At 38.2% G+C, this 27,905-nt stretch overlaps 1 protein-coding gene across 1 annotated transcript in view; it reads left to right on the top strand.

Moving 5' to 3' along the window:
* The window catches only part of TMTC2 (transmembrane O-mannosyltransferase targeting cadherins 2), a 401,251-nt gene extending 376,260 nt beyond the window's left edge, over nt 1-24,991 (top strand). Inside the window, exon 12 of the mRNA XM_084877291.1 lies at nt 22,171-24,991. Within this exon, the coding sequence (XP_084733417.1) occupies nt 22,171-22,350 (180 nt within the window). The 3' untranslated portion in view covers nt 22,351-24,991. The remainder of the gene's footprint in view (nt 1-22,170) is intronic.
* The last annotated feature ends 2,914 nt before the right edge of the window (nt 24,992-27,905 follow it).

Genomic DNA, 27,905 nt, shown 5'->3' with positions numbered 1-27,905 from the left:
AGTTAATCGGCCACTGCAGTAATTCCTGCTGTGGACAGTGATTGTTTGGTGTGAGGTACAATAGAGATGAAAAGAAATGGAAAGGTTTGACATTGCTAGATCTATCCTTCCACCTTAGAACATCTCTTCCTCTTGGATTCTAAACGTTCGTTAGTGCATTTACTCTCCACCCAAGTGGCCAAACTAATCATTTCAGTTACCTTCTTTATTTTATTTGTCCTCACCTTCAACCAACAGATCACCAAAACTCTGGCAGATGCTTTATTATTCCTTCTGTATCTACCTTTTCACTGCCTTAGCTCAGGGGTCCATAATTCCTCCTATGAATTTTTTAAGAGTAGCCTAATTGCTGTCTCAGGTCCCTCAGATCTGTTCTCCATTCCCACCATTAGAGCTGCATCTCCCTAACACATATTCCTTTCCAATCACTGTTATAAATATTCTTTAACTTCTCATGGCTCACAATCTTTTCTGCACTTTTTAACTTTTTTTTTTTTTTTTTTTTTTTTGCTAGAAACAAAACCATTTTTCTAACAAAAGTTTCACCAGAAACCGAATGTGTTAAACATGAGCTGTGTTTATTTAGCAAGGCTGCCCCTGCCCACACTGCCCATGCCTGCAGCCGCAGTTCCACAGGCACTTCCTCTGTCCCCTCCTGACCTCCAGCTCCGCTCATCATCCCGGAGCTCTCCGTGCTTTGAAATTCCACGCACTTTACCTTTTATTCCTTTGAAACCCTTCTTCTCTTCACATGTCCTGCTCTGTTGTTCTCTCTGGCCTCATGAATTCTTCCTTAAAATTTAATATTCAGCCGAAACCGGTTTGGCTCTATGGATAGAGCGTCAGCTTGGATATTGAAGGGTCCCGGGTTCGATTCCGGTCAAGGGCATGTACCCAGTAGGGGGTGTGCAAGAGGCAGCTGGTCGATGACTCTCTCTCATCGATGTTTCTAACTCTCTATCTCTCTTCCTTCCTCTCTGTACAAAATCAATAAAATATATTTAAAAAATTAATATTCAGTATCTCTGTGTATTGAAGTATTATTTATAATTAGCAACGAAAGTAGAAAAAAACTGAATATCCACTGCGAAAAATGTGCTAGATTACAATGTGTCATACCACTTTAGTGAATTTAGATAAATTAGGGTATGTCATATCTTTTTTACGAATCCTCTTAATCAATATGACATACTGAGAGCAAGAGATTCATTTCCATGGCTGAGGGTGATTTTCTTATTATCATCAGATTCTCTTAATGTTAATATCCTGCTGTAAAGGTGCAATACTTTTTTTTTTAGATTTCTGCTTTGCAAAAGAATGAAACATGACATATTCTCCATTCCCAGCTGTTTCCAGGGAGCTCTTAATTTCTTGGCTAAAAGCTTAATTTTATTTTTTTTTCTTACACAGTAGGTGATTTACTTTGGCATTTATTGTAAAGATTTATAACAGTAATGAAATTTTCCAAACTAAATAGAAACAACCTTATAGGCAAATGAATGAGTATGATTTAATTTTTTCTCTAATAAAATTCTTATTGCACAATATCCACCCAGTCTCCTCATTTTGGATTTTAAATGTACACTTGTGATTTAGAGCCAAACTTTAAGCATATGCTGTTTTGAATTTACTTGTGCCTCTGTGAATATATTTCCATTTTTCTCAGAGTCCAAATTCTTCCAGCATTAGCAAGGAAAAATAAATACATTTGTGTATGTGCTCCACACACAGATATTTATGTCTGCTCAGATGCCTTTTGAGAGTAAGCCAGATTAAAGATGTTCCAAGATCTGTTATGGCTCTTCTTCAACTGAAGAATTCACAAAGCAAATTATATTCCACAAATTAAATGAGGGGGGAAAAAGTGTTGCCTTTCTACCAGTTTGGGGCTAGCTTGGCTGTAAATAATGTAGTTTCACCCTTCACGTGACCCCACCTCCTCCATTAAAAAACCACCCCCTGGAAGTTTGCCCATTACCACTAAAGTATTACAGCTTTTCTGAGGTGACCTGCTGTGAAGTAGTAGCTCACATTTCTTTAGAGTTTCACAGTTTTTGCAAACTATTTGTATACCTGTTCTATTACCTAGTTCTTATAATATCTAATAAGGAAAATGGCGACTATCTTTGCAGGGTTGCTGTTTTCTTTTGTTTTTGTTTTTAAGGAAACTGACTGGCCGTGCTGGGTAACTTTCCCAGAGTCACACAGGAGTAAATGCTAAACTGAGGATTGAGGTCCAGGTCTTCCGATTGCTCTTCCATAGCTCTTCCCACTTGCAATTTCGGGAAATGTCTATGGTCTTGCTGCCTCTGAAAATGTTTCCTCCTCATCTGGGAATGACTTTATCAGCGATCACCTTGATAATCTGACATCTCTTTGTTATTGTCAGGAAAGAAGGATCCTTCTGAACACAATGTAATTATATAGGTAAAGCAGCTTGGAGAAAAATTCCATTATAATGCTTCCTAAACTAACTAACTAATAAATGCGAGGCTAGCCTGTATCTTACTTCTATCTGGCACATTCTTTCTTTCTCATTAACAAATTCTAGCAAGAATAAGCTACAATTAAGATCACCTATCCACTTATAACAGCTAATGAACACAGATAGCTGCTACTCTGGAACCTTCTCCAAGAAAGTAAGCATGGCACATCTAAGATGTTAATTGATTAATACATTATTTTATTATTGGATTGCTTTAGTGTCAGTGCAGTTCCTATTTTATCATCTTAGTTTTCCTTGGACTTCAGTGGCTAGCTAAAGACAAGTAGATTTCATTTTTTATCAGTCTTTGTGAAATAGGACTTGATAAATGAAAATAAATCAAGTAAATTAAAATAACACAGGCATTTAACATTATTGCTTGTGGCATTATTTTGAATCTATAATAATAAAAGTGTAATATGCTAATTAGACCAGACATCCTTCCAGATGTCCTACCGGACGACCTTCTGGACAAAGCCTTGGCTGCGAAGGAAGCCCGGGTCCCGGGTGCCAGAGGAAAGCTGGTGCCCGCAGCCAGGGGAAGGAAGGCCTACTCTTGCATGAATTTTGTGCATTTGGCCTCTAGTTCAAAGATAAAACTTCAATAGAATATTTGATGTGATTAGATAATCAATGAACCATAATGTTTTGTTTTTAAATATGTAAGCATAATAGTTTTAACCCCACTGCTGTGAGCAATGGAACAGTTGTAAAGACATAAATTTCATGTTTCTTCAAGTAGATATTAATTTATTTTCATTCTTAAAATACAAGAAGCAGGAAACAAACACTAAATTAAGGATAATTTCATGGACCCCAAATACTTTTTAGTGTGTTTCAGAAAAATCATAGAATATTCATGCCATTGCACAAATAGATATTCTTTGTCAATTCCTGTCTGTCATTCTCTTCATCTTTCAGTTAGCCTTATGCCCTTAAATTATAGGTATCCATTCTATGCAAATGAATCACTACCGATGTTTACCAAAATGAAAGTAATCACGGTATCACCATCATCATAACTTGAAATATCAGAGTGGAAAGAGAAGAAACAGAGTGGGGAGAATTGGGTTTTGGACCATGCAGTACTGATTACTGGTTTTGTTACCTTGGACACCTTACTTAATTCTTCAGCATCCAGATCTCTCTGTCCATTACAAGAATCCTGAGACCATGTAAGTGTATGTGCTTTGAAAATGTAAAAGTAGCAAACTAATGTAAGGTATCCATAGTATAAATAATAGAAGCAGACTTTAAGTCTAGGGGCTTTGCCTACAGAGCCTATTGAACAAATAATCACATTGAGAATGAAAACTACATGTCATGTTTAAAGTTAACAGCCATCTAAAGCTATTCACTAGGGAAATCGCAGTTTAGAAAGCAGGTAACAAATCAATATTATAAATATAATTCCAAAATATTACAGTTGACAGTAATTCACTTGTGATTAGCTTGCATTCTCACATTATGTCCTTGCAGCTGAGTAGATGTTTGCCACCTTCAGATCCTTAGAGTGTATATATGCCTGTGGGAACATTTGTGCCCACAGGAGAAAAGGTCTGATTTGGGATAGACAACAAGGAAAGTAGGCACATGAGTCCCTCCTCCATCATATGAACACCAGTCCTGGGAACATGAAAAGCATGTTACTACTTACTCTTTCTGTGAGTGAAAAAAAGGAACAAGTATATTGGTTTGTGAAGTAGCAGTGTTTGCTGCTCTCATTTGCTGCTCAATGATAAAGAGAGAGACTGGATGGAGAAAAAGCAAATTCCTTCCTTCTCATTTTGTGAGGATGAAATTACACTTAATCTTGGCAAGAAATAAATTGCTCTGTTGACAACATAATATCAACTAAATGTTCACTGAAATATAAGAACGGGATTGTGTGAAAATGCAGAGCGGTCAAGCATGTGACAAGTGTTCTTTATAGAGGAGCACTGCATACTTCTGATGAATAAACTGTGGGTTGTGTAGTGCCTCTCAATGATAGCTAAACAAAGTGGAGTACTGCCAAAAGTGAGAACATTCCAGGGGGACATCAAAGTGTGTCATTGGCTGGCTGTACCCTTTTATTTATGTTGCTTCTCTATATTTGTTGCTTCCTCCCTTCCCTTGAGTTTGAAAACATTTTGAGAGCAAGATTCACTTTCTTTTTAACTCCCCCTGTTACATAGAATGGTCTTACATCCAGGTTGCAGACCCCATGATTGTTGATAGACAAATTTTTTATTAATATGCCACCCTCAAATTTTGAAACCAACTTCTAAAACTGTCAAAATTTTAATGATTTTGATTTGCTTATTTATTTTTAAATATATTTTTTGTTGATTTCACATAGAAAGTGAGAGTGAGAGAGAGATAGAAACCTCAATGATGAGAGAGAATTGTTGATTGGCTGTCTCCTGCACATCCCAAGTGGGGATCGACCCTGCAACCTGGGCACGTGCCCTGACCAGGAATGGAACTGTGACATCCTGGTTCATAGGTCAATGCTCAACCACTGAGCCATGCCGGCCCGGCTAAATTTCAATGGCTTGTAGAACCACTTTTCTACCCATAGAAGCAGAGCACAGATTCTCTCCCCTGGTAGAGGACAGAGTAATGTTCTCCTGAAATGCTGTGGGGCTTTCAAGAGGAAGATAGGAACCACTTTTCCAAAGAGGATGGAGTGAGGAACCCCCCAAACCTCCCCCACAATAATAATAATAATAATAATAATAAAGAAAACAACTTCAAACTGAAGTTTGGGATTCTTAGTGGAGTCACCTGTACAAGCAGCGTTATCCTGAGCATAGAGTCCAATAACAGCCCTGTGTTCTGGCTGATGAACTTGTGCCTGCTCTAATATAGTGAAGCAGAGCCTGTAATTGAGTCAAGACTCCCATGAGGGGAATGTGGTGTTTTTCTAGGTTGGGAGAATTAGGTAGCAATTTGCAGAGGTAGATACAAATCCTCTCTGGAGAAAAGCAACCCAATCCAGGCTTGCTTGATTCTTTAGAAGATTAAGATCAAGCAATTAATTAACAAAAACTCCAGACCACTAAGACCACAAAGAAGTATCTACCATGAATAAGAATCAGCAGAAACAAAATATTTAGATGTCCAAAAATTACACATGTTGAAATAGAATATAGAACATTTTTGTATAAAATATTTTTTTTAAATAATAGAATGATCTTGAAAGGAAGATGATTACTGAAGTCAAAGCCCAGTCACAAATGAGACTATTAGATATATGTAAGCCCATTACCTAGGATGCCACGCAGGGAAGGAAAGTGAGGGATATGAAAGAGAAGTTAAAAAGAAACCTGGAGAATATGAGACTATCTAATACCTGTCAGAGCTCCAGAGGTAGAGAGTAAGGCAGTGAATATCCCAGGAGTTTATAGGATGATGAAAACCTGCGCAGCACAATATATCCCAAATAAATAGAAATCTGTAACAGGCTCAGCATCCTAATAGGATAGAATACCACAGACAAGATGATACCCTAAAAGAGGCCAGAAAGAAAATTTTGCTATGAAGGAATGCTAATTTGACCAACAGCACATAAAATCAATAGCCATCAGAGAGAACTTCCACAAGCTTCCATCATCACATCTATCAATAAGCATTCCTGCCTTCAAATGCTACATTTTCTCTCATTATGGGTATTTCCATATTTCCTCTTCATTTTTTCAGAGATACCTTTGCTGTCAACTATTTAAGAACAATCCCCCTGCTGTTATTCCCTTTTTCCCTCTTCCTTTTTTTCTGTTCTTTCCTATATTAACAAAATTTCCTCCTCTACCCATTTCCCCCCACTAGCATTTAAACATATTATTTCTCCCAAAACACAAAAGCCTCTCAAGCCCATTTCTGCTTCTAGCTACAACTCCATTTACCTCTTTTCCTTTACAGCAAAAATTTCCATTTTCATTTGGACCAACTCCAGACAAGCTCTTTGTCGAATGATGTCACCAAAACTGCTCTTGTCAAGTCACTAGAGCAGCACTCAGCAACATTCAGTCTATTTGTTCTCAGTTCTAAAGTTGGCCTATCAGTAACACATATGATTATTCATTCCTCCTGGAAACACTTTCTTCACTTGGTTTCCAGAGCACCCTCCCTCTGCACGCTCTTAACTCTGGTCCCTCTTATTCTTGATCCCCTTGGCTGGTTCTTTCCCGTCCATCCAGTCTCTTAACCTTGAAATTCTTCTCCTTTCTTGACCTACTTCACTCTTCCCTGTATACTCATTCTCCCAGTGATCTTGTCCTCTCTCATAGCTTTAAGTGATGGCTCCCAAATTTATATCTCCACCTTCGATCTCTTCATTGGACTCCACACTAATCTACCCAGTGTTTACTTTAGTATCTCCACTCTTAGAGACCCTTCAAGCTACTAGTCCAAACTTCTTCCCACACCTTCTTCTCCCATGGTCTTCCCATTGCAATGAATTACTTCTTCTAGTTGCATAAGCAAACTCCCAGTGCTGCTGTCCTTGGCAAAGACATCAGCACTGACCTATAATGATGAAACTGACTCCTTCCTTAGTCTGCTTTCCACAATGCATTCAGAGCATAAGTCAGATCAGGTCACTACTGTGCAGTTACTCTCTCGTTTCCTTCAGTTCTTTATCCAGATGCTTTCTTCTCCTAAGACCTTTCCAGGTTTCTTTATTTAATATTGTAAACCAGGGGTCAGCAAACTTTGGTTGTAGTGGAACAGATGATAAATATTTTATGTTTGAAGCCATAGGGTCTCAACTGCTATGCTGTGCTACTGTAGCATCAAATCAATCACAGACAAAACATACATGACTAAGTGTTGTTTTTTGCAATACAGCTTGGAAAGTATAGACATTGACGTTTGAATTTTATGTAAATTTTATGTAATTTTATGTAATTTTTATATTCCTTTTGAGAGTTTTCAATGTAGAGTTTTAAATACTCATAGTACAATTTATATGGCTCATGATTGTAGTTTGTCAAGGCTTTGCCTCATATTTCTCGAACTCTTTCTTTGCTGTATTTTTTTACTCTATCATGAATTACAAAATAATATGCTACATATTTTACTTATTTTTGTGTTTATTATCTGTATCATACAAATATAATTCAAACTCTTTGGGGTCTGGGATTTTTTATATATGTTTTTATTGATTTCAGAGAGGAAGGGAGAGAAAGAGAGAGATAGAAATGTTGATGATGAGAGAGAAACATTGACCAGTTGCCTCCTGCACACCCCACACTGGGGATCAAGCTCATAGCCCAGACATGTGTCCTCACAGGAAATATAACAGTGATCTTCTGGTTCACACGTCAGTGCTCAACCACTGAGCCATGCAGGCTGGGCTAAGGTCTGGGTTTTTTTACTGTCTTTTTGTTTGTGTGTTTGTTTTTTTAATTACTGAAGCCCCAATATAGGTGCTCAATAATTTAGTGTTAAATGAATGAGTGAATGAACATATTATATTTAATAAGGAAGTAAAGTACACAGCCAAGTGTGGCTCAGCAGTTGAGTGTTGACCCAGCATCCAAGAGGTCACCATTTGATTCCCAGTCAAGATATATGCCTGGGTTGCAGGCTCTGTCCCCAGTAAGGGGCATGCAGGAGGCAGCCAATTGATGATTCTCTCTCATCATTGATGTTTCTATCTCTCCTTCTCCCTTCTTCTCTGAAATCAATAAAAATATATTTTTCTTTTTTACAAAAGAAGAAAATTGGCTGAAATGGATGAGATAATTGAAGAACTCAAATTTATTTTAGAAATTATAGTCGATCATCAACACATATTTTATTTTTTTACTATTATTTTTTAATATATTTTATTGATTTTTTACAGAGAGGAAGGGAGAGGGATAAAGAGTTAGAAACATCAGTGAGAGAGAATCATGGATCAGCTGCCTCTTGCATACCCACTTCTGGGGATGTGCCTGCAACCAAGGTACATGCCCTTGACCGGAATGGAACCAGGGACCTTTCAGTCCGCAGGCTGACACTCTATCCACTGAGCCAAACTGGTTTTGGCAACACACAAATTTTAACTATTTGTTGCCTGAAAGAGGCTCCTCGTGACTTTCTTAATAAAATTGTCTTAACCTCAGTGTTATAAATTGTCTTTTCATGCTTCCTTAATTGCATTTATGCAACTGATGCCAAATGGGATATATCTTAATGCGCTGAGCCCCTTTTCTTGGGATGGCCATGCTTCCTGTCCCAGGATTCTGCAGGTCCTGGAGTTAAGTAAACCACAGTTAAGCAGAGTGGTGTGTGCTCCCGCCTCTGCTGGAGGCTGCCCTTTCATGTGGCCCCTGTCAGCAACCACGCTCACTTAGCACCCAGGGCTTAATTTTCCAAGAACATTGCCTTTATAATTACCATTTAATTCCTACTTGTCTTGGATGAACCAAAGAAATTAATAAAGTTCTTAAACTTCTGTCTTTGACTGAAGTAAATAAAAGTGTTAAATTATAGGCATTAGTGCATAGCCTGGTTTCTATGAGCCATTTCAAGACACTGAATTTCAATTTAATTATTATATGTAATGGATATTAAGCATTTATGAGACAAATGTCTTACAATTTAATTAGATTATTTAGCAAAGTATTCATAACATGCTTTGTTTTAAGAGTAACTAATATGTAATAGCAGAAAAGAATTTTGCCTCTGGTTTCTTACATGATGTGCTTTGTCTTGTATTTCTAGAGAAGTCCTTTTTGTTCTGCTCATTCAGGCATGAATATGTGGCCAAGTGTTCTTGTAGCCAAATATCAGATCACTATAAGAGTTTGTTGCATTGCCAATACACAGTTATTTTTTTGAGCAGGTGAAAATGTATCATTTTGTGATTTTGTGAATATGTTTGACATGTATCACAGATCATTATGATTCCTTATCTCAGTATTTGAAATGAGTCTAAAAGCAACCAGAGTTGGCATAAGAAAGTGAATCATTGGATCCAAAATAATTTATTTTGTTCTACCTTCCTTTCCAAGTTTTTTTTTTTTTTTGGGGGGGGGGTGTTATTTGTGGTATATGGGTGAATAAGTGTCCAATAAATATATTTGAGGCCAGCAGTTGCTTGAACTCTGGGTCAATGGGATTGCTTTGTTGATTGCTGGTTTCAGTCCTTGTTTTATTTTAACATGGTAAACCCAAAATGAAAGGCAAGAAAGATAAGTTATAGTGTTTTCAAAAGCAGAATTGCTCAGAGAAAAGACATTGGTAGAGTAGGTGACTGCAATACAAAAATCTGTATTATATACAGTTTTGGAAGCTGTTGTAGAAAAAAAATGTCATTGAGCCAGTCTTTAAAACCTTCTAGATATAAAAATGTGCTGACTCTGCAGGCTTTAAGGAAGATGACTGATGCAGTCTGACTGGTGATTTCAGACAGCACCATTTCAGAAATACAGACAAAATGTGCAATTGAATGTAGAGCTCTAGAGGGTGATATGCAAGCATACACCATGCAAGTGACAGAAGATCTGCCCTTAAAACCCCCTTGATTTGCGATGAGTTTAGATATGCACAGGCCGTGTTTATTGTTACATTTCAGCAGGTGTGACTTTTTGGCAAGTGGAATGGCTTGGAGTGCAGCATGGCTTCACCTTTATTGGTGTATCCTGATGGAATATTTTCTGAAATGATGTGTGGAGACCTTGCAGTCATTATTTTTCCAAGCATATATCAGCAAAGTCTTGGCCCTATAAAAGTGCAAATAGAATGTCACGCATCAGACACTGTGTTTACAGTTTAATTTTAGTCCTTGGGAAGATTAATAGTTCCCGGTGGAATTGCTTTGCTCCTGCTTGCTGTTTGATCTGATCATCCTGACTCAGAACATTCGCAAAACTTTCCGCTTCCTGCGTGCATGAAGCCTGTGGTGAGTTCTCTCAGTGAAATGTGTTTCTTCCTTCTGCAGGGGGACAGTTGCTGCCTTCTAATGTCACGTTGAAATATGCTTGCTCTCAATGACACTGTCACTCTTGAATTAATCCTGCCTGTTCACACCATGGTCCCCATCTGCTTAGTGAGAGGAAAAAAAATCTTACCCATCTTTACAGTTGCGTGCCTAACCAAAAATTTAACCCACTGTTTTGATGTCTCTGATATGCTCGTTTTCATACTTTAAAAAAAAAAAGAAAAGAAAAGAAAAAAAAAATAATATTTTCAGTAAGTCTTATTCAGGAACAAATCTGTGATTTCCAAAATATGCAAACTCGTATCTCTTTGTTGACCTCCGTCAAATCGAAGCTATTTTATTGGTCAGCTTTTAAGTCAATGGGAGGACTATTGTACATAGACTTAAAAACTTCCTGAATTTGATTGTTGTGGCTTCTTTTGAGCTTTACTCAAATATAACTCTGATTTTTGTCAATGCAGTATATCTGTACCTCTGACAGTACTGCCTTTTTTTTTTAATTGGATGATAATTTGCATAAGAAAAAGGCCACAATCCCCCCCCCCAAATTTAGCTCTCTGCTTCTATCTTCTATAAGCCCAAATATCAACTTCAATATATTTCTGAAATACTTTTTAATAGCAACATGATTATTCCAGTGACATGTTTCAACTCCTTGGAATGAGCAATCATTTTATGAAATGTATTCAAACTCACGCTTCACACATACACACTTGGATGGCCTGTGCAGCTGGAAATTCCTTCTGTGTAATATGATTATGATTGAGAAAGCATGCATATGTTCCTCCCTCCCTTTCATGCTAAAAAGAAATGAATAAAGTGTAGAGTGAATTATGTTGCTTAAATCATATTTGAACTTAGAAACAGGCAAGGAATCTGGTTCAAAAGGAGGAGAATAAGATGCCGAGGGGTTTGTGAGAGCTGACTATATTAGTAAGGGCAGCACGCTCTTGCTGTTTTAAAAATATAGATGATGCTTGCTTGTTGTGCAGATTCTTTTCTAATAGTCTTTCCTTTAGTATCTTCAAACTCAGTACATTCTTATTTTCCCATTTGCATGCACTGTGAGTCATCCTGTATTTTTTCAGTTTTTAAAGAACTTTTTACTTAATAATTTTACTGCAAACGATGAGCTACATGTTTATTTCAAATCATAAATAATATTAAGTATTAAGTGGTTACATTTTATAAAAGATAAAGCCTGGATCTAGGTTGTCCATTTAGATTACGTGAGAGGCGTTCTTGCAAAATTAAGGACATCAGGAAAACCTATGTTTGGAAAAAAATTATCACCAGTGAAGAATAATTTCTTAGGTCATAGCCTTAATTGAATAGATACACTTTAAAATCTGTTAGAAATAGCCACCACCTTGGAAATCACTCTGTTAGCATCACTCTTTGCTGTCCGCCAGAACTACAGCTGTTGGCATTTTGATTGCCGTAAAAATGAATAGCACTCCACACTGTGGCACTCACACCCGTCATAAAAGTTAAATGAGCGTTCTTGTAACACCCGCTGGGGTGGAGCAGATGTGGGAGAGAAGGATTGAGCGCGCAGGATAGAATGTGTCACTGACAAATTGAAACTACTCCCTTAATACAGCGTTGTGTCTCGCTTGTCACCTGTATCTGTTTTGTTTTATTCAAAGCCATTTCAAAAACACACATACTGTATTGAAACTGAGAATCAGAATGAATTATTTCTTTTATCTGTCAGACTTTGCCTCGTCACTGCTGTGTTTCTGGGTTATTTTCCAGTGCTGTAAGTACAGTTTGGTAAATCTTTCTGCAGAGATGCTTTCTTCAAAATATGACTGTAGTGAAAATGTGACTACAAAGAGCTGTCATTTCTGAATTGGAAGCATTGAATTGCTTGTGGGTGTTTTGTGTTTTTTCCATCACAGAACTTTGTGAGAGATTTTTCGTTTGTTTGTTTATTGTATTAATATGTTTCATTTTTAGTAATAATTTTTTTTTTTCATTTTTGGTTTAGTCTCCGAAGGGTTAACATCATGGATGTCTTACTGCTGACATTTTACTCTCCAAACTAATTGAGACTGATTCTTCTTTATTAGGGGTTCTCTCCATGCTGGCCCTGCTCTTGGCAGTTTGTTCAAAGCAGGTAAAGAAGGGGTAGATACCGAAAAGAAAATGTAAAAAGCTATTAAACTTATGAGAATGTTACTAACCTCTCTAGCAATCAGGAAAAAGGAGCTTAGCTCAATAAGATACTATTTCACAACTTTAACTTTACAAAACTTAAAATGGTCAGATGATACCAAGTGTGATGAAGGACCTGGAATGAAGAAACCTTTGTTACATGCTGAGGCTAATACAATTTGATACAACCACACTGAGGGCAATTTGGTAATATCTGGAGAAGATGAAGATCCCCTGCGATCCAACAATTCCACTCCAAGGAACTCTCCCATAAGTATGTGTAGAGACAGCCGTCTATTAAAGAGTCAGTATTCCCATCCTTGGGAGAATGGGAGTCCTTCACTGAAATGCATGTGAAAGAACTAAACCTTACCTATATCAACATGGATACATTTGAAAAACAAAATGATGAGTAAAAATTCTGCCAGGGCTGACCAGCACCCCCTGAAGGACGGATGAACAGATTACTCCGACACAGTTCCCCTGAGGGGGAGAAGGCTAAGGGGCTTACCTGACTCAAGGGTCCAAGCAGCCTCCATAGCCTGCCTCATTAGGCCTTTATTGGAATTTTTATCTTTTTTTTATTTTTTTATTTATTGATTATGGTCTCACATAATTGTCCTTATTCCCCCATTCCCATCCCAAACCCCTCCCTAGCCATACCACCCTGAACTCGACCAACTCGTCTGACCTCGGAATTTTTATCTTTAGATACAATCAGTAGGGTGAGTAATCTTGGGAGGACACATGTTTACATTTTCCTCTAGGCAAGGGCATCCAGGATTAAGATTAAGGATTTCAGTAAACACCTGAAGTCTGCATGTGCACGGACTTGTTTGGAAATATCAAGAAATAATTAGGGGCACTGCCTTCAACACTCCCCTAAGTCTCCCCTAAGTTGGAATTCTGATAAACAGGGCAGGCGGCCATCCACACACTTCCCTTTTCTCAGAGTCTCCTTACAACTATCCAACCAAGTCTCATGCTTCCCCACAAAATTCCAGTTGGGTGCTTGGTAGGATGGCATCCCATGAAGGATAATGACAAATGGATCAAGTTAAAACTTCAGAATGTAGCATTTTTTTATGGATAGACAAAAAAATAAAAATGTAAAACATACACTGGGCTGATAAGTACCACGTTTAGGTTGTTTTCTTGGGAGGATGGGAGTTAGCTCAGGAATAGGACAGCAAAAGGTATTTGAGATCTTTAATTGTCTTTGTAAGTTTTATTTGTTACGCAAGTACACAGGTTTTTTAATATTCTCTGAAATTTTTATATGCCTAAATTAGCCTATTTAATACAAAAGTAATATGCAAATTGACCATCACTCCAGCACACAATATGGCTGCCCCCATGTGGACTCAAGATGGCCGGCAGGGGAGGGCAGTTGGGAGGGACCAGGACTGCAAGGGAGGGCAGTTGTGGGCAATCAGGCCAGCAGGGGAAGGCAGTTAGGGGTGACCAGGCAGGCAGAGGAGGGAAGTTGGGGCAACTGGGCCTGCAGGGGAGGGAAGTTAGGGGCAAACAGGCTCTCAGGGAAGCAGTTAGGCATCAGGCTGGCAGGAGAGTTGTTAGGGGGTGATCAGGCTGGCAGGCAGAAGTGGTTAGGAGCAATCAGGAAGGCAGGCAGATGAGCAGTTGGGAGTCAGCAGTCCTGGATTGTGAGAGGGTTGTCCCAGATTGGAGAGGATGGGCTGAGAGACACACAGCCCCATGCACAAATTTCGGGCACCGGGCCTCTAGTCCTATATTAAAGAGCTATTATGCTAATTAGATCAGACAGCTGAACAACCAGTGGGCAGGGGACAGGGCCAAGAGGCAGTCAGGGCTGTGAGGGCTGGGGCAGCCAGGGCTGCAAGGGCCAAGCTCCTTGCACGAATTTTGTGCATAGGGCCTCTAGTTTATAATTAAAAAAGAAACCTGCATAAGGCTTTACTCTTGTATTTATTCATTCATTTAATCTGTCACCCACCAATCAGTTCAGTTAACCGCTTATTTATTATTTTCCATCAAAAATAATTTTATTTAAGTAACCCAAGAAAAGATGATTAGAACTTAAACCAAGTTGGGAGAAAGGAACAAAGTATAATTAGAAGACAGATTTAACAGAGATTTGGGTGTAAAGTTGCTGAGACTTAACAGTTGGTTGTATGTACATATTTGTGCATGGAGAAAAGCAAGGAATCAAGTCTAATTTATCCAGGTTCTTAGGTTGGCCTTGGACTGTCTGGAAAAAAGAGCAGGAATGATATTGAAAATGAGGGAAAAGATGTATCTAACTTTATTTCAGGTGATATTATAGTTTTTTTTAATAAGCCTGACAGCCAATCTTAAACAAAACACCTTTAATCCAGGATTTATTTATTAAATATGTGCCATGTACAAGGCACAACAAATACAAAGAGAATCCTTAAATTTATGCATACTCTTTTTCATGAATATTTTCCTTTAAAGTTTATACCATTAATTTTTAAGCATCATGGTACAGTTACTGCTCCAGTAAATCCAATTGGGTAAGCAATTTCAGCAACCTTCATCAAGTTATTTAGTAACTACTTGAAAAAGATTGAGAACCCATTAAAAACTTCAGGCCATGCAAATTCATTTCTGTTTATAAATTATATTCAGAAGGGAAGTTAAAGGTGGTTATCTTAAAAACATCCCAAGTATGTATAGTATATTAATTGAATATTAGCTGAATAAAGGTAATCTCAGACATTCCTATTTTTTAAAGTTATTTAGTTCATGAAACAGTAAATATGCAGCTATATAGATAATTTCAGCAACACTTTGAATGGAAATATTTTTAATATCTATTTTTAAATGTATTGATTATTTTTTTAGAGAGGAAGGGAAAGAGAGAAAAGTTATTTGTTTTCCACTTACTTATGCATTCATTGGTTGCTTCTTATATGTGACCTGACCATAGTTCTAACCCACAACCTTGGCATATCGTGATGATACTCTAACCCAGTGTTTTTCAACCTTTTTTGGGCAAAGGCACACTTGTTTCATGAAAAAAATCACGAGGCACACCACCATTAGAAAATGTTAAAAAATTTAACTCTGTGCCTATATTGACTATATATAAAGTAATTCTCTTGAATAGGAATCAAATAAACACAAAGAAAGTATTTTATAATTACTTTATTATGAAATATTAAGTAAACAAAATAGTGAAAAATTATAAAATTCTTGTCTTGTCTGCACCTATGGCACACCAGGCAACATCTCGTGGCACACTAGTGTGCCGTGGAACAGCGGTTGAAAAACGCTGCTCTAACCAACTGAACTACCTGGTCAGGGCTGAATTGAAATTTTTTTTTTAAGTAAATTTTTATTGTTCATATTATTACAAATGTTCCTTTTTTTCCCCACCCCCCACCATTGCTCTCCTCCACCAGGTTCCCACCCCACCCTCTGTCCTTTCCCCACTCCCCATTGTCCTCATCCATAGGTGCACAGTTTATGTTCAGTCTCTTCCCACATCCCCCTCTCCCCTTTTCCCCAAGAATCATCAGTTCACTCCCCTTCCATACCTCTGATTCTATTATATTCAACAGTTAATATTGTTCATCAGATTTTTTTTTAATTTCCTTGGTTTTTAGATTCACTTGTTGATAGTTACGTATTTGTTGCTCATAATTTTTATCTTTATTTACTTTCTCTTCTGAAAGAACCCCCTTCAGCAATTCATATAATTCTGGTTTGGTGTTGATGAACTCCTTTAGCTTTTTTGTATTAGTGAAGCTCTTTCTCTGACCTTCGATTCTGAGTGATAGCTTTGCTGGATAGATTATCTTTGGCTGTAGGTTCTTACTATTCATCACCTTGAATATTTCTTGTCATTCCCGTCTGGCCTGCATGGTTTCTGTTGAGAAATCAGCTGACAAACGTATAGGTGCTCCTTTATAGGTAACTACCTTCTTTGCTCTTGCTGAATTGAAATATTTTTATAAAATTAGACATATCGGTGTATTATCTCTGTCTGTCTTTTTCATAGCTTTCCTGGCCTGTTGATCTACCTTCACAAGAGGGAAGTGGCCACAGAGACTAATAATGAGTCTCAAAGAGCCAGTTACTGCCTGAGTTTCCATGTCTTGCCTAATAAGAATATTTCAACAAGCCCTGGTTTACCTTTTCCTAGGTCCCACCTAAGTCTTCTGTTCAAACATCTGCATTTTAGTCCTGTTCCCAATAGAAGCACGAATTCCCAATCCTAAATCTCCTTTGGTCTCACTGTTCTTGCTCCATAGATATCCTCCCAGGACTAATAATGTACAGAGGCCAGGAAAATGAGTTTGTCTTCCACTCCTGTGTGCCTACAAGACCCTATGAGCTCAGCTGGGCTCTTGGGGAGCCTCATGGGAATTAGAAAAGTATCAGACCTTTCTCGCATTGCCTTTGCTCTACCACACCCCAGTATACAGCTATTATTTTAGTTTTGCTATTTCCTCGAGTACTGGAGAAATAAGCCAAAGACCACAGTAAATTAACAATAAAGGCATAATTCTCTAGAGACTTGAAAAAAGATGTCACTTGTTGCTTCAGTGTGACTGCCAGTCAGCCCCTTTGATGTAAAGCATCTGTTCTCTTCAAGGAAACAAGAAAGTCTGGTTCTTCTTTCTAGTCTGTGAAGTAGGAGGTGGTGTCATTTGTTGTCTGGAGCCACAAGCCCCATGTTACTGGGTTGCAAGCTGCTGACTGCCTTTGTTAACATGCTGAAGATTTCATCGGCTGTCTTTAATAAAAGAGGATGTGTGTGAGGGAAGACATCAGCCGTTGCAGTTGGGTTTCTGTTCTCCAGCCCATGACTCATGGCTGGCAGATGGCAATGACACCCAATATATAACAGACAGCCAGTCACCTAGACTTTTTGCATTTCAGTTATACAGTGAAGCAATCTTTAAGTCTGTTTAGAAACCTTACTTGCTCTTATCTATATATATTTATATAAAGAGGTAATATGCAAATTAGCTGGGACACCATAGGCATCACCACCAGCTCAGAAGGAGCTTCGCATGCAGATAGGCAGGAGGGGAATTCGTGCCACCCTCAGCCCCAGCAGCCATGGGGAGGCTGGGGCTGGGGAAGGGCCGGAGCAGAGACACAATACACAGGGGTGCCTGCACTGAGCCTCTGAGGCACAGCTTGGAATACGCCCCCACCCCAGTGGACACACACCATGGGGGCCTCTGTGTGTGAGCTGCCGAGGAAACACCTTTTCTGACCACTCATTGGCTAAGCTTCCAGGACTTCACTCACAGTGCTCTTGGTAACTTGCATAATAAGAATCCAAGAAGGTAATCTAGGGTTTTTCCATCTCACTTCTGGAGGAAAAAAACAAAGGTCTTCTGCTACAGGGGCTAAGAAATGTCATATCCTGCTCTAGCTGGTTTTGCTCAGTGGATAGAGCCTCGGTCTGCAGACCACAGGGTCTGGCTTCGATTCTGATCAAGGGCATGTACTTAGGTTGCAGGCTCTGCATGCAGGAGGCAACCGATTGAAGTATCCCTCTCACATTGATGTTTCTCTCTGTCTTTCCCTCTCTCTTCCATGCTCTCTAAAAATCAATGGAAAAATATCCTCAGGTGAAGATAAAAAAGAAAAAAAAAAGAAATAAATGCCATAGCCTATGAAAGAGACATCTTGAAAATCCCTAAAGTTGTCACTTTTTCGTGGTGAAGGGACTGGAGTCCTTGTTGATGAAAACACGTTGGTGGCTACAACGGCCGGTAGTGGCAGCAGCAGATGGGGGTGGTGCCTTCCCCTGATCAGCCCAGTCACCAGTAGGTCACCCTAAGCCATCAGTAGGACATCCCATGAGTGCTCCTGTGAGAGGGGGCAGGCTGGGCTGAGGGACCCCCCACCACACCCCAGTGCACAAATTTCATGCATTGGGGCCTCTAGTTTGGTTATGAAAAGGCTTTTAAAATTTTTTCTTTTGTCCAGTAAGTCATTTACTATTCTGTTAATAAAGCTTTATCTGAATATGTACTACCTTAAATAATTATGGGCAAGAGAAGAATTCTGTTTTATGAGAGGATAGACATTTGATCTGACATATTTTGTTCTATAGGAACTTCATTCTCTTATTAAGAAAAAAAAAATCATTTCAGAAGCTGTAAAAGCATATAATCTAGGATCTGGAAATGACCTCTAGAAGAGTGCTTTTCAAATTTTAATGAGCATACAGAGCACTTGAGTATCTTGTTAAAATTCAGAATCTTACTCAGTAGGTGGCGCCTGAAATTCTTCATTTCTATTAAGCCCCTAGGTGATGGTAATGTCCCTCCCTAAACTCTCATTTTTGTAGCAAGGTTGGATGACCTGAAGGCAGTCAGTCCAGTGGGCATCCACTAAGCTACCCATGAGATTGCCGTGGAAGGGAGATATGATGGGCTTAAAAGATAAAAACCCTATCTTTGAAGAGAGAAAACAACTATATAGGGAGAAGGTAGTCTATACCAGTTTTAGTCATAAATTTTTAACAGACAAATGAAATTATTTATGTCAAATGACACTTTTAAAGTAGTTACCGGAGGCAATGGGTATGTATGTCACATATGAGCACCCAGCATGTCAATTTCATCAGTTTCCAGTTATGCAAATAAGAATCTGTTACATAATATATGTGCATTGATTTTCAAAATAACTTTTTTTTTTTACTCTATTAAAATAGGTACATTCAAACCACAATGTTTCCTCTGAAAGTAGTAATCTATTTCTAGTTAGATACTTGCTTAAAAATATTGAATGCGCCCTAGCTGATGTGATCAGTTGTTCGGGTGTTGGCTAGTGCACCAGTGGGCTGCCAGTTTGATTCCTGGTCAGTGCACATGCCTGGGTTCCCCATAGGGGGTGTAAAGGAGGCAGCCTATCAGTGTATCCCTCTCACATAGATGTTTCTTTCTCCCTCTTCCCCTATCTCTGAAAATCAAGAAAAAATAGTTTAAAAATTGAATGATTTTCTTAATATGCACATTTTTTTTAGTTTACTTGGATTTTTATTCTTTAGGAAACACAGTAAGTATTATGTAAGCTTCCATGAGATCTATTATCCCACATTAACTTCATAATGTCAATTTTTGATTATTTTTGTTTAATGAGAAACATGCTAATGTGAAAAATGCAAGATTAAAGTTATTTGAAAACACCAATATAATTAGCATATCAGACTCATTTTGATATCAGATTTAACTTCTTAATTGTATTTTCTTATAATAATAATATTAACTTTTTTTTGGTAACCTCTGAACCTCTGAGTGTTTTTAAAAATCCCATTGAGTGGAATTCTAGCTAGGTACAGACACTCTGGTAATAAAGTTATTCAAGAAATAACCGCTATCCCTCAGAGACATCTGGTTTCTCTCCGCCCAACCACTGGGCCTCTTCTTTTTCTGTGAAGTAAGGAATGGTCTCCAACCCTGGTTCTCCCTCCCCATTTCCTCTTTTCCTACTCAGGATAGCATGGAATTTGAACACTTAATCTATTTAGCCTCTCTAATAACTCAAAGACTGTGAATACACTTCACCATCCGTTTAGTAGCTGTTTATTGGTTGTGATGCTAAGCTCTGTGAGGGGACATCATTCAGAAGTGTGTTCAAGCATCAAACTCAAGATAATAATGGTGGTATGCCAACACAGTTCTCTTAGGAAGACAGAATAGGAGGTGTTATTTTAGGTTTCCAATGTGGAGATACTCACTGCACATGTAATTTGGAGCTGTGTTTATTTGGAGTGGTGTTTAAAATTAGATACTGACCATCTGTATTTTTCTTGATAAGTGTGGAGTCATCCAGACTAAAAGGTTCTTCGAAGGTTAGTAATAGTTTATGTTTGCAACATTCCTTTTGGAAAGGATGTTGAAAAGTTGGAGAATAATGCCCAGTAGTTGAAAACTTAAGAGAATTTTGGTATACATCCAGAAACATATTATGTAGCCATTGAAATAAAAATTGTAAAGTTTGTATAGCCACATAAATATCACAAACATGCATTTGCTTTATCTCAAGCACGGTGAGTCAGGAAAAGTAAACTTGACATTTGTAGAGTATCTACAATGTGCATGTACTGTGCCACATTTATTTTCTCTTATCTTTCTAACAATGTGCAGAAAGTTGATATTATTTCAATATTTCATAAGTGAAAGACCTGAGACACAGATATATTAGGGGACTTTACCAAGGTCATAGCAGTGGCTGAGCGAGAACTCAAATTCACATCTCAAAATCCAAATCTGATCCTTTTTCCCCAGTTGGTTTATTCTGAGCTATTCACCCCTCTCCCCAGCAAGGCTTTGGTTCAGAAATAATTGTTTTTACAGTAAAGAGTAGAGTCATATGAATTCAGCTGGAAAATGCATACATTTTGAAAATGCTAAATCATAGAAATAATGGTGAATTATTTTAGGCGGTATCAGATTTGCCAGGACAATTAAGAGTTGACATCATCTGAAAAATGAAAACATAATCTTAGCATAAACACATTTCGTTTTATCTGATATTTGAAATATGCATTTATGTAACTGCCAAAGTATTAGCTACTCTGTAAGCCAGAAAGTTCCAGGGACAAGACAAGAGCAGCAGTACAGCCCTTATTCATTGATAGCAAGCAAAATATTTTTTTTCCCTTTGGAAAGGAGTGTTATTAACTAATGTCTGAGAACTTGGGGAGGGAAACCCTGTATTACTATTGCTACATAACATTTTTTTTTTTAAGTTCGCCTTTCACATGATAACTTTGTATTACAATTAGCACACATTACAGAAAAATCTGCAAATTACTTTATTTTTAAACAAATAGCATAAAACTTCTCTTATAAAAGTACCATATTTTATCTGTACTAGATGTTTTTACTTTGCTGTATTTAGAGTAAATACCATTAGGTTACAAACTGGCTTAAAAGTAAAGACTTTGTCTCATTAAATTACTTGAGCTAGATTTGGAAAGGACTATAATGGTTTCATTTGAATTTTTTTTTCATCATAGTTTACCCTGAAAATATCAGTAAAACTTTTATATTTTACTTATTTATGTTTTTATAAATGGCATAGAATGTTGCTAAGGAGAGGGAACAGAGGTGGGGGGATGGAGGAGGTCAATGGGGGGAAAAAACACAAAGGGTCCATCTGTAATACGTTCAACAATAAAGATACATTTTTTAAAAAAGAATTTTAAAAAGTGGGTGGACACAGAAAATGTGTCAAATTTTCCCACTTAATATTGTATTTCTTGGTGCTGAGTTGACCAAAAGTTTAATTTTGTCCATCTGAAATTGTATCCCCCTTTTTCCCAGGGTGGTACCACTGACTAGGTTGCTAGGTTTTCACATGTAATCCATTCTTTCTCATTAAAGACGAAAACTGTTTCTCTAGCTGCCTGCCCTTTTTACAAAGGCACAGAGTACACAGAGGCTGTTTGGAACCTTTTTTCCCCCCCTTCCTTCCTAGTTATCTTTGTCTGTTTGTATAAATCGCTAAATTGCTTCCATGAAATGCCTCCAGCCATAAGGGAATCATTTGCATAAGTGGATGAAGATTTTTGTCTTCCTCAAAGGAAAGCTTGACGTGGCCTCTTAATCAGTTTCCTTCCTCTCTCTGGCCCTAGTATCCGGCTGCGCTGATGAACCTGGGAGCCATCCTGCACCTGAACGGCCGGCTGCGCCAGGCCGAGGCCAACTACCTGCGGGCGCTGCAGCTCAAGCCCGACGATGTCATCACACAGTCCAATCTCCGCAAACTCTGGAACATCATGGAAAAGCAAGGCCTAAAGACTTCCAAGACCTGACAGGAGCCGGCCTCCCCCTCCTCCACATTTTCCAGCTGGCTTCTTCACCAACAGGACTTCCCAGCAGGGCGAGGACCAGAGCTTTGTTTGGAGCCCAAGGCCAGGGCAGAGGTCACCGAGGTCACTGCCACTTAGCTGTGGACCCAGCCTTTAACACCAAAAATGGGGGGGGACCTTGGAAACCTCCTGAGGGATGTAATTGTTACCCATAGAGCTAAACCAGAGCACTTAACAGAGGATCTCCTGGCCTTCTTAAAGAGGGGCAGCCTCTAACTTCCAAATTTGTGCATTTTGGAAAGCTAATTTAGAAATCATATTGTTTTCTTAAACACTGTGAGAGGAAGCCAGAGTGTCCATGCAGCCACAGGAAACTATGAAGGCCAAGTGTTCGGAGGGAGTGATTCATGTGTCCTTTGGACCCTCGGGAGCCAGCGTTTGGTTGTCCAGACGCTGCTGCCTTCCCTCTTTGGGGCGGCCTGCTTACCAATTTCTGCAACTTAGAAAACTTCTTTCTTTTAATAAGACGTCAGGCCCTGTGAGAGTCTACACCTGTTTCCTGACTAGTGCACATTACGTGTTATGATTTGGATGTCAGTCTTCACTTTTTGGGGAATCATTTGCTTTTCATGACTGGAAAAGGATATGCAGAGTAGAGTAACCAACCCCCATTTCACACCAGTATTGTAGGAGGGGCTAGGGAGGCCTCATACTTGTCAGGCAGGCATTTTTTTTTTTTACTTTAAAGTCGCCAATATTTACACGCCCTCCCACAAAAAAATTGCCTATGAGAATTCATTGTATTAATTATTAGGCTTTTGAAATTGCCTTTTAAAATGGCTATTCCTGGTTAATGCACATGTTTATATAAGGACTAGAGGCCCGGTGCATAAAATTCATGCAAGAGCAGGCCTTCCTTCCCCTAGCTGCCTGCACCGGCTTCCCTTGCAGCCCGGGCTTTCCCCGGAAGGTCATCTGGTCTAATTAGCATATTACACTTTTATTATTATAGATTATAACTAAAGGAAGCTTAAAAGTGTTCTAGCTCCAATAACTAACCAGCAGCTCTTAGACAAAAGGGAAGGTGCTTTGTGCTTTCCAGATGTTACTGGTTAAAAAATCAAGTCTGCTCAAAGGAGTGTATAATCATGGTTACCAATGACTTTGTATTTGGGAGATGTTATTATGAAATGCTAATATCTTTCTAATAGGTACCAGAACAGTAATGCTGATACAGTTTTAAGGAATTGTTTTTATTGTATTTCTCATATTTTGCTCTTCCCAAAAAAACATAAAAATGACTTCTTATTTTAAGCTGCAGTAGAGTGTAGCATTAGCCTGCGTGTGTCTAGGTCTTCTGCCAAGTGCTTTTTACAGTTGAAAACCATTTCTCACTAGCAAATTTGGTATTTTGTTTCATTACCTATTTGTAACCACTTCCACGTTCACTTCACAAGTAAAAGAGTATAAAAGATGTAGAGAAGAACATTTGAACATTTTTTTGCCTTGCAGTCAGACTTTGCTACTAAAAATTAACTTTGTGAAAATAATAGCCCACTATTAGCTTCTTCATAAGGTAGAAACACAATACTCTACATATTTATTTATTTATTATTCTACAATAGCAGAATAACAAAACAAAACTTGACTCATCAAGCCAATTCCCTGCAACTGAAAATTAGCTTTTTCTTCTTCACACTCATGCTCCATGTATATATGGTCAGCATCCCTATTAAAGGGAAGCTACACATGCAAATGCATCGTACTACTATGTTTTTGCCATACTTTATGTTTTTCTGCATATCTGAAGACAGTGGGATAAAGAATTTGAAGTGGTGTTCCTATGGCATTAGTGCTTTTGTAAGAAGGGCAGATGTAGTGAGAGAGATTTGTTGATGGCATTAATAAGAAGGCCCTCCTACTATGTGTAGTATTTTGTAAACATTTCACTGAGGGGCCAAAAGTTAAATTATAACTAAATCACTGTGTTCTCAGAATGATATTTAACATTTAGCAACAGCAAACCCATGGTCAAACCAAAAATAGGGGATTGAAGTGTATTTTTCATCTTCTACTGCATTGGCAATTGCAAACAAATAAATAAAAAAGGAATTTAATATAAGGATATACAGATGAATTCAATGTCTAACATTTATATTTATTTAAATATTGACCTATGATGATTTCCTAGTTTTAACACTTTATGTCTTTTTATTGTTATTGTTCTTCCTTTCAAAACACTTGGTTCTTAATAGATTTGCTAATTGCACAGTAGAGGCACTTCATGTTGACCCAGTTCCCAAGTAGCATTAACAATTGGGCCTGTGTCATAAAATGCATGGATCTCTAATAACGAAATGTCCCTGATAGGGCTGGGCTTAGACCAACTTGGGGGGAGGGGAATAGGGGGGCATAACAGAACATGGTCAAAAATGTCTCCGCTCAGGGATTTATGGTGGATTATTGCAGACAGTGCTAAAAATATAGAGCACAAGACAAGTTTACTAAATTAAAATTTTATTTTTTGAGAAGCTGTTATTTGTATAAATTATCAAGATTTGTAGGCTTTCCTTTTGTAGAAATAATTGTTTTATGTGCCAGAGAATTTCAATTTTGTTTTCAACAATAAAGAATTGATAACAAATATGTTGTTGAAGCCTTTTTTCAGTTTTCCACAGCAACAACACTTAAACTCTCTTGAGTTTTAGCAAAACCAGGAGATGATTTTTAAAAGGTGGAGATTGAGAGTCAAATAGAGACAGAATGTAGTTAATGTATAAGAAGAATTATTAACTTTTAGTAGTTACAGTAGCAATAAGGGTTGCTGATGTCATTGGATTTTCCATGTTCAGAAAGATGACATGATCCTGGCTGGTGTGGCTCAGTTGGTTGAACATTGTCTCATGCACCATTCACTGAAAGGTCACCAGTTCAATTTCTGGTCAGGGCACATGCCCAGGTTGTGGGTTCGATGCCCAGTTGGGGTATAAGCCAAGTAATGTTTCTCTCTCTCTTTCTCCTTCTCCATCCTCCTCTCCCTTCCTCTTTAAAAGAATCAATAAAGCCCGGCCAGCGTAGTTCAGTGGTTGAGCATCAACCTATGAACCAGGAGGGTAGGGTTCGATTCCTGGTCAGGGCACATGCCCAGGTTATGGGTTCGATCCCCATTAGGGGGTGTGGAGGAGGCAGCCAATCAATGATTCTCTCTCATCTTTGATGTTTCTCTCTTCCTCTCCCTTCCTTTCTGAAATCAATAAAATATCTATATATTGAATATTAAAAAAAAGAAAATATGACATGGGTTTTGTTTTGTTTTATAGATGAACTATAGAAAAGTATCAGGGAATATCCCAAGCAGGACTAATTCCCTACTTCTCAAGTTGCTTGGTAAAAATGGCTATAATTAGAAGAACCCAATTCTCTAGCTTTAGTCCTGGAGGAAATCGCAGCCCCAATCTGCTGAGAGACGGGTGTGGTACATTCAGGGGTCAGTTATAAAGAAACCTTGGATTCCAAGCAAGGTACAAACTGGCAGACAGAGAATTTGATAGTCTTGAGAAAATTGTCATATATATGGAATGATTGTGTATTGCCTGATTCTTTTTATTTCAGAATAAAATTTACGGTAGCTGTAAAGATTTTATTTTCTGCTAAACAATCTCTGGATGTGTCAGGTTCTGTTCCAGTTTTAGTTAAGAAAACCAGGGCTCAGCGGTATGAAATAACTTGTTCAGGTCACTAAGCTAGCAACCAGCAACCCTGTCCCCATGTTGTGCTATGCTTGTATGTCTCCTGTCACGTTTGCACTCAGACCTTAAACCCAAGTTGAAGATGAGGTTTTTCACCTTCCTTGGCATTTCTCTAGCTATTTCTTTTTCTGCATTTTCTGCCTCTCTCATTGCAGATGATTCTGAAGATTGGAGAGATTGCTACACTCTGAATGTTTATGCTAAAAACAAACAAACAAACAAACAAAAGTAATGCCTATAGGTGGTATGGAAGTAGGGGATTGATTGGGTCGTGAAGGTGAAGCCTCGTGAATGGGATAAATGCCCTTGTAGAAGAATCCCCAAAGAACGCTTACCCCTTTGTCCAGGTGAGGATTCAACAAGAAGTCTGCAGCCCAGACCAACCATGCTGGTCCCTATCTCAGACTTCTAGCCCCAGAACTCTAAGAAAGAAATTGCTCTTGTCTACAAGCCACCCAGTTTTGTTATTTTGTTATAGAAGCCCAAACAGACCAAGATGGAGGTGATGTATGAAAAATCATATTACAAATTTAGAGTATGAAAGCCAAAAAAAAATTTAAAAATTCATGTAACTAAATCCATTTACTTACCACCTAAGAATTGTAAGACTCCTAAGTTCAAGGACTGAACCAAGATCCCAAGACTAGTTAGTAGCAGTTACACAATAGTTAGTAAGAGGTCTTAGTATATTAACTAAGTGCATAATTGACTCCAGTTTTTAATTTAAATATTATTTTTCAATTACAGTTTACATTCAGTATTATTTTGTAACAGCATAGTTGCTAGACATTCATATGCATATAAACTATTCCCTTAGATATTTCCAGTACCCACCTGGCATCTTGCACAGTTATTACAATGTTATTGACTATATTCCCTATGCTGTGCTTTACATCCCCATGACTATTTCATAACTATCAATTTGTACTTCTTTATCCTTTCACTTTTTTTCACCCAATTCCCTCCCCTTTGGCAAATATCAGTCTATTCTCTGCAACTATGAGTCTATTTCTATTTGGTTTATTTATTTTGTTCTTTAGATTCCACATATAAGTGAAATCATATGGCATGTGTCTTTGTCTGACTTATTTCACTTAGCCTAAGACTCCTGCAAATGGTAAGATTTCATCTATTTTTATGGCTGATTGATCCCTTTTTTAAATTAAGGTATAGTTTTAACTTGGATTAAGACACTATCCTCTGAGACCAATGAGGCAGGGGCCATGTCTGTTTTTCTTGGCTTATTTTCTCCTACCTGGCACATTGTTGAATAAACAAACATAAAATACACTGTAAATGAAAATCTCACGTTATTTGCTCATGACCAATTTGATATTTTAAAAAATCACTTTCTACCAAGTTGAGATTTGGGGATCCAATGTCTCCTTGTATTTGAGACGTTCACCTCGGTGAGGACAGTTCTCACTTAGTCTCTGTTTCTAGCACAAAGGAAGGAAATGCATGGAAGTCTTGGCTATTCTTTCTATTGTAAGGAACCAGGTTTCTGTAGATAATGAAAGCATTATCATCCAATTCATTTGTATGTAACTTTTCGAGATGATTTTTCACTTAACTTAAATATTATTGTCAATACTCTATCATTTGCTTCCCACTACTTAACACCCAGCTCAGTTTAGTGAAGGGGAACTACTAGAAAGCTTGGCTTTAGCGCTGGAACAGCCACACTCTGTGAGGAGAGAGCACGTTGAAAGGCCAGTGTAGTTGTGCTAGTTCTGTTTTGCAGTAGAGAAAGCTGCATGTGAACCCGGACTTGAAGCTTTTCTTGCTGTCGTTTTGGGTGGTCTTCCT

This window comes from Pipistrellus hanaki (genome assembly GCF_964339955.1).
Source record: "Pipistrellus hanaki genome assembly, chromosome: 3".
NCBI classification, from domain to species: domain Eukaryota; kingdom Metazoa; phylum Chordata; class Mammalia; order Chiroptera; family Vespertilionidae; genus Pipistrellus; species Pipistrellus hanaki.
The sequence above is the reverse complement of the archived record's forward strand: the minus strand, read 5'-3'. Positions and strand labels throughout refer to the sequence as shown.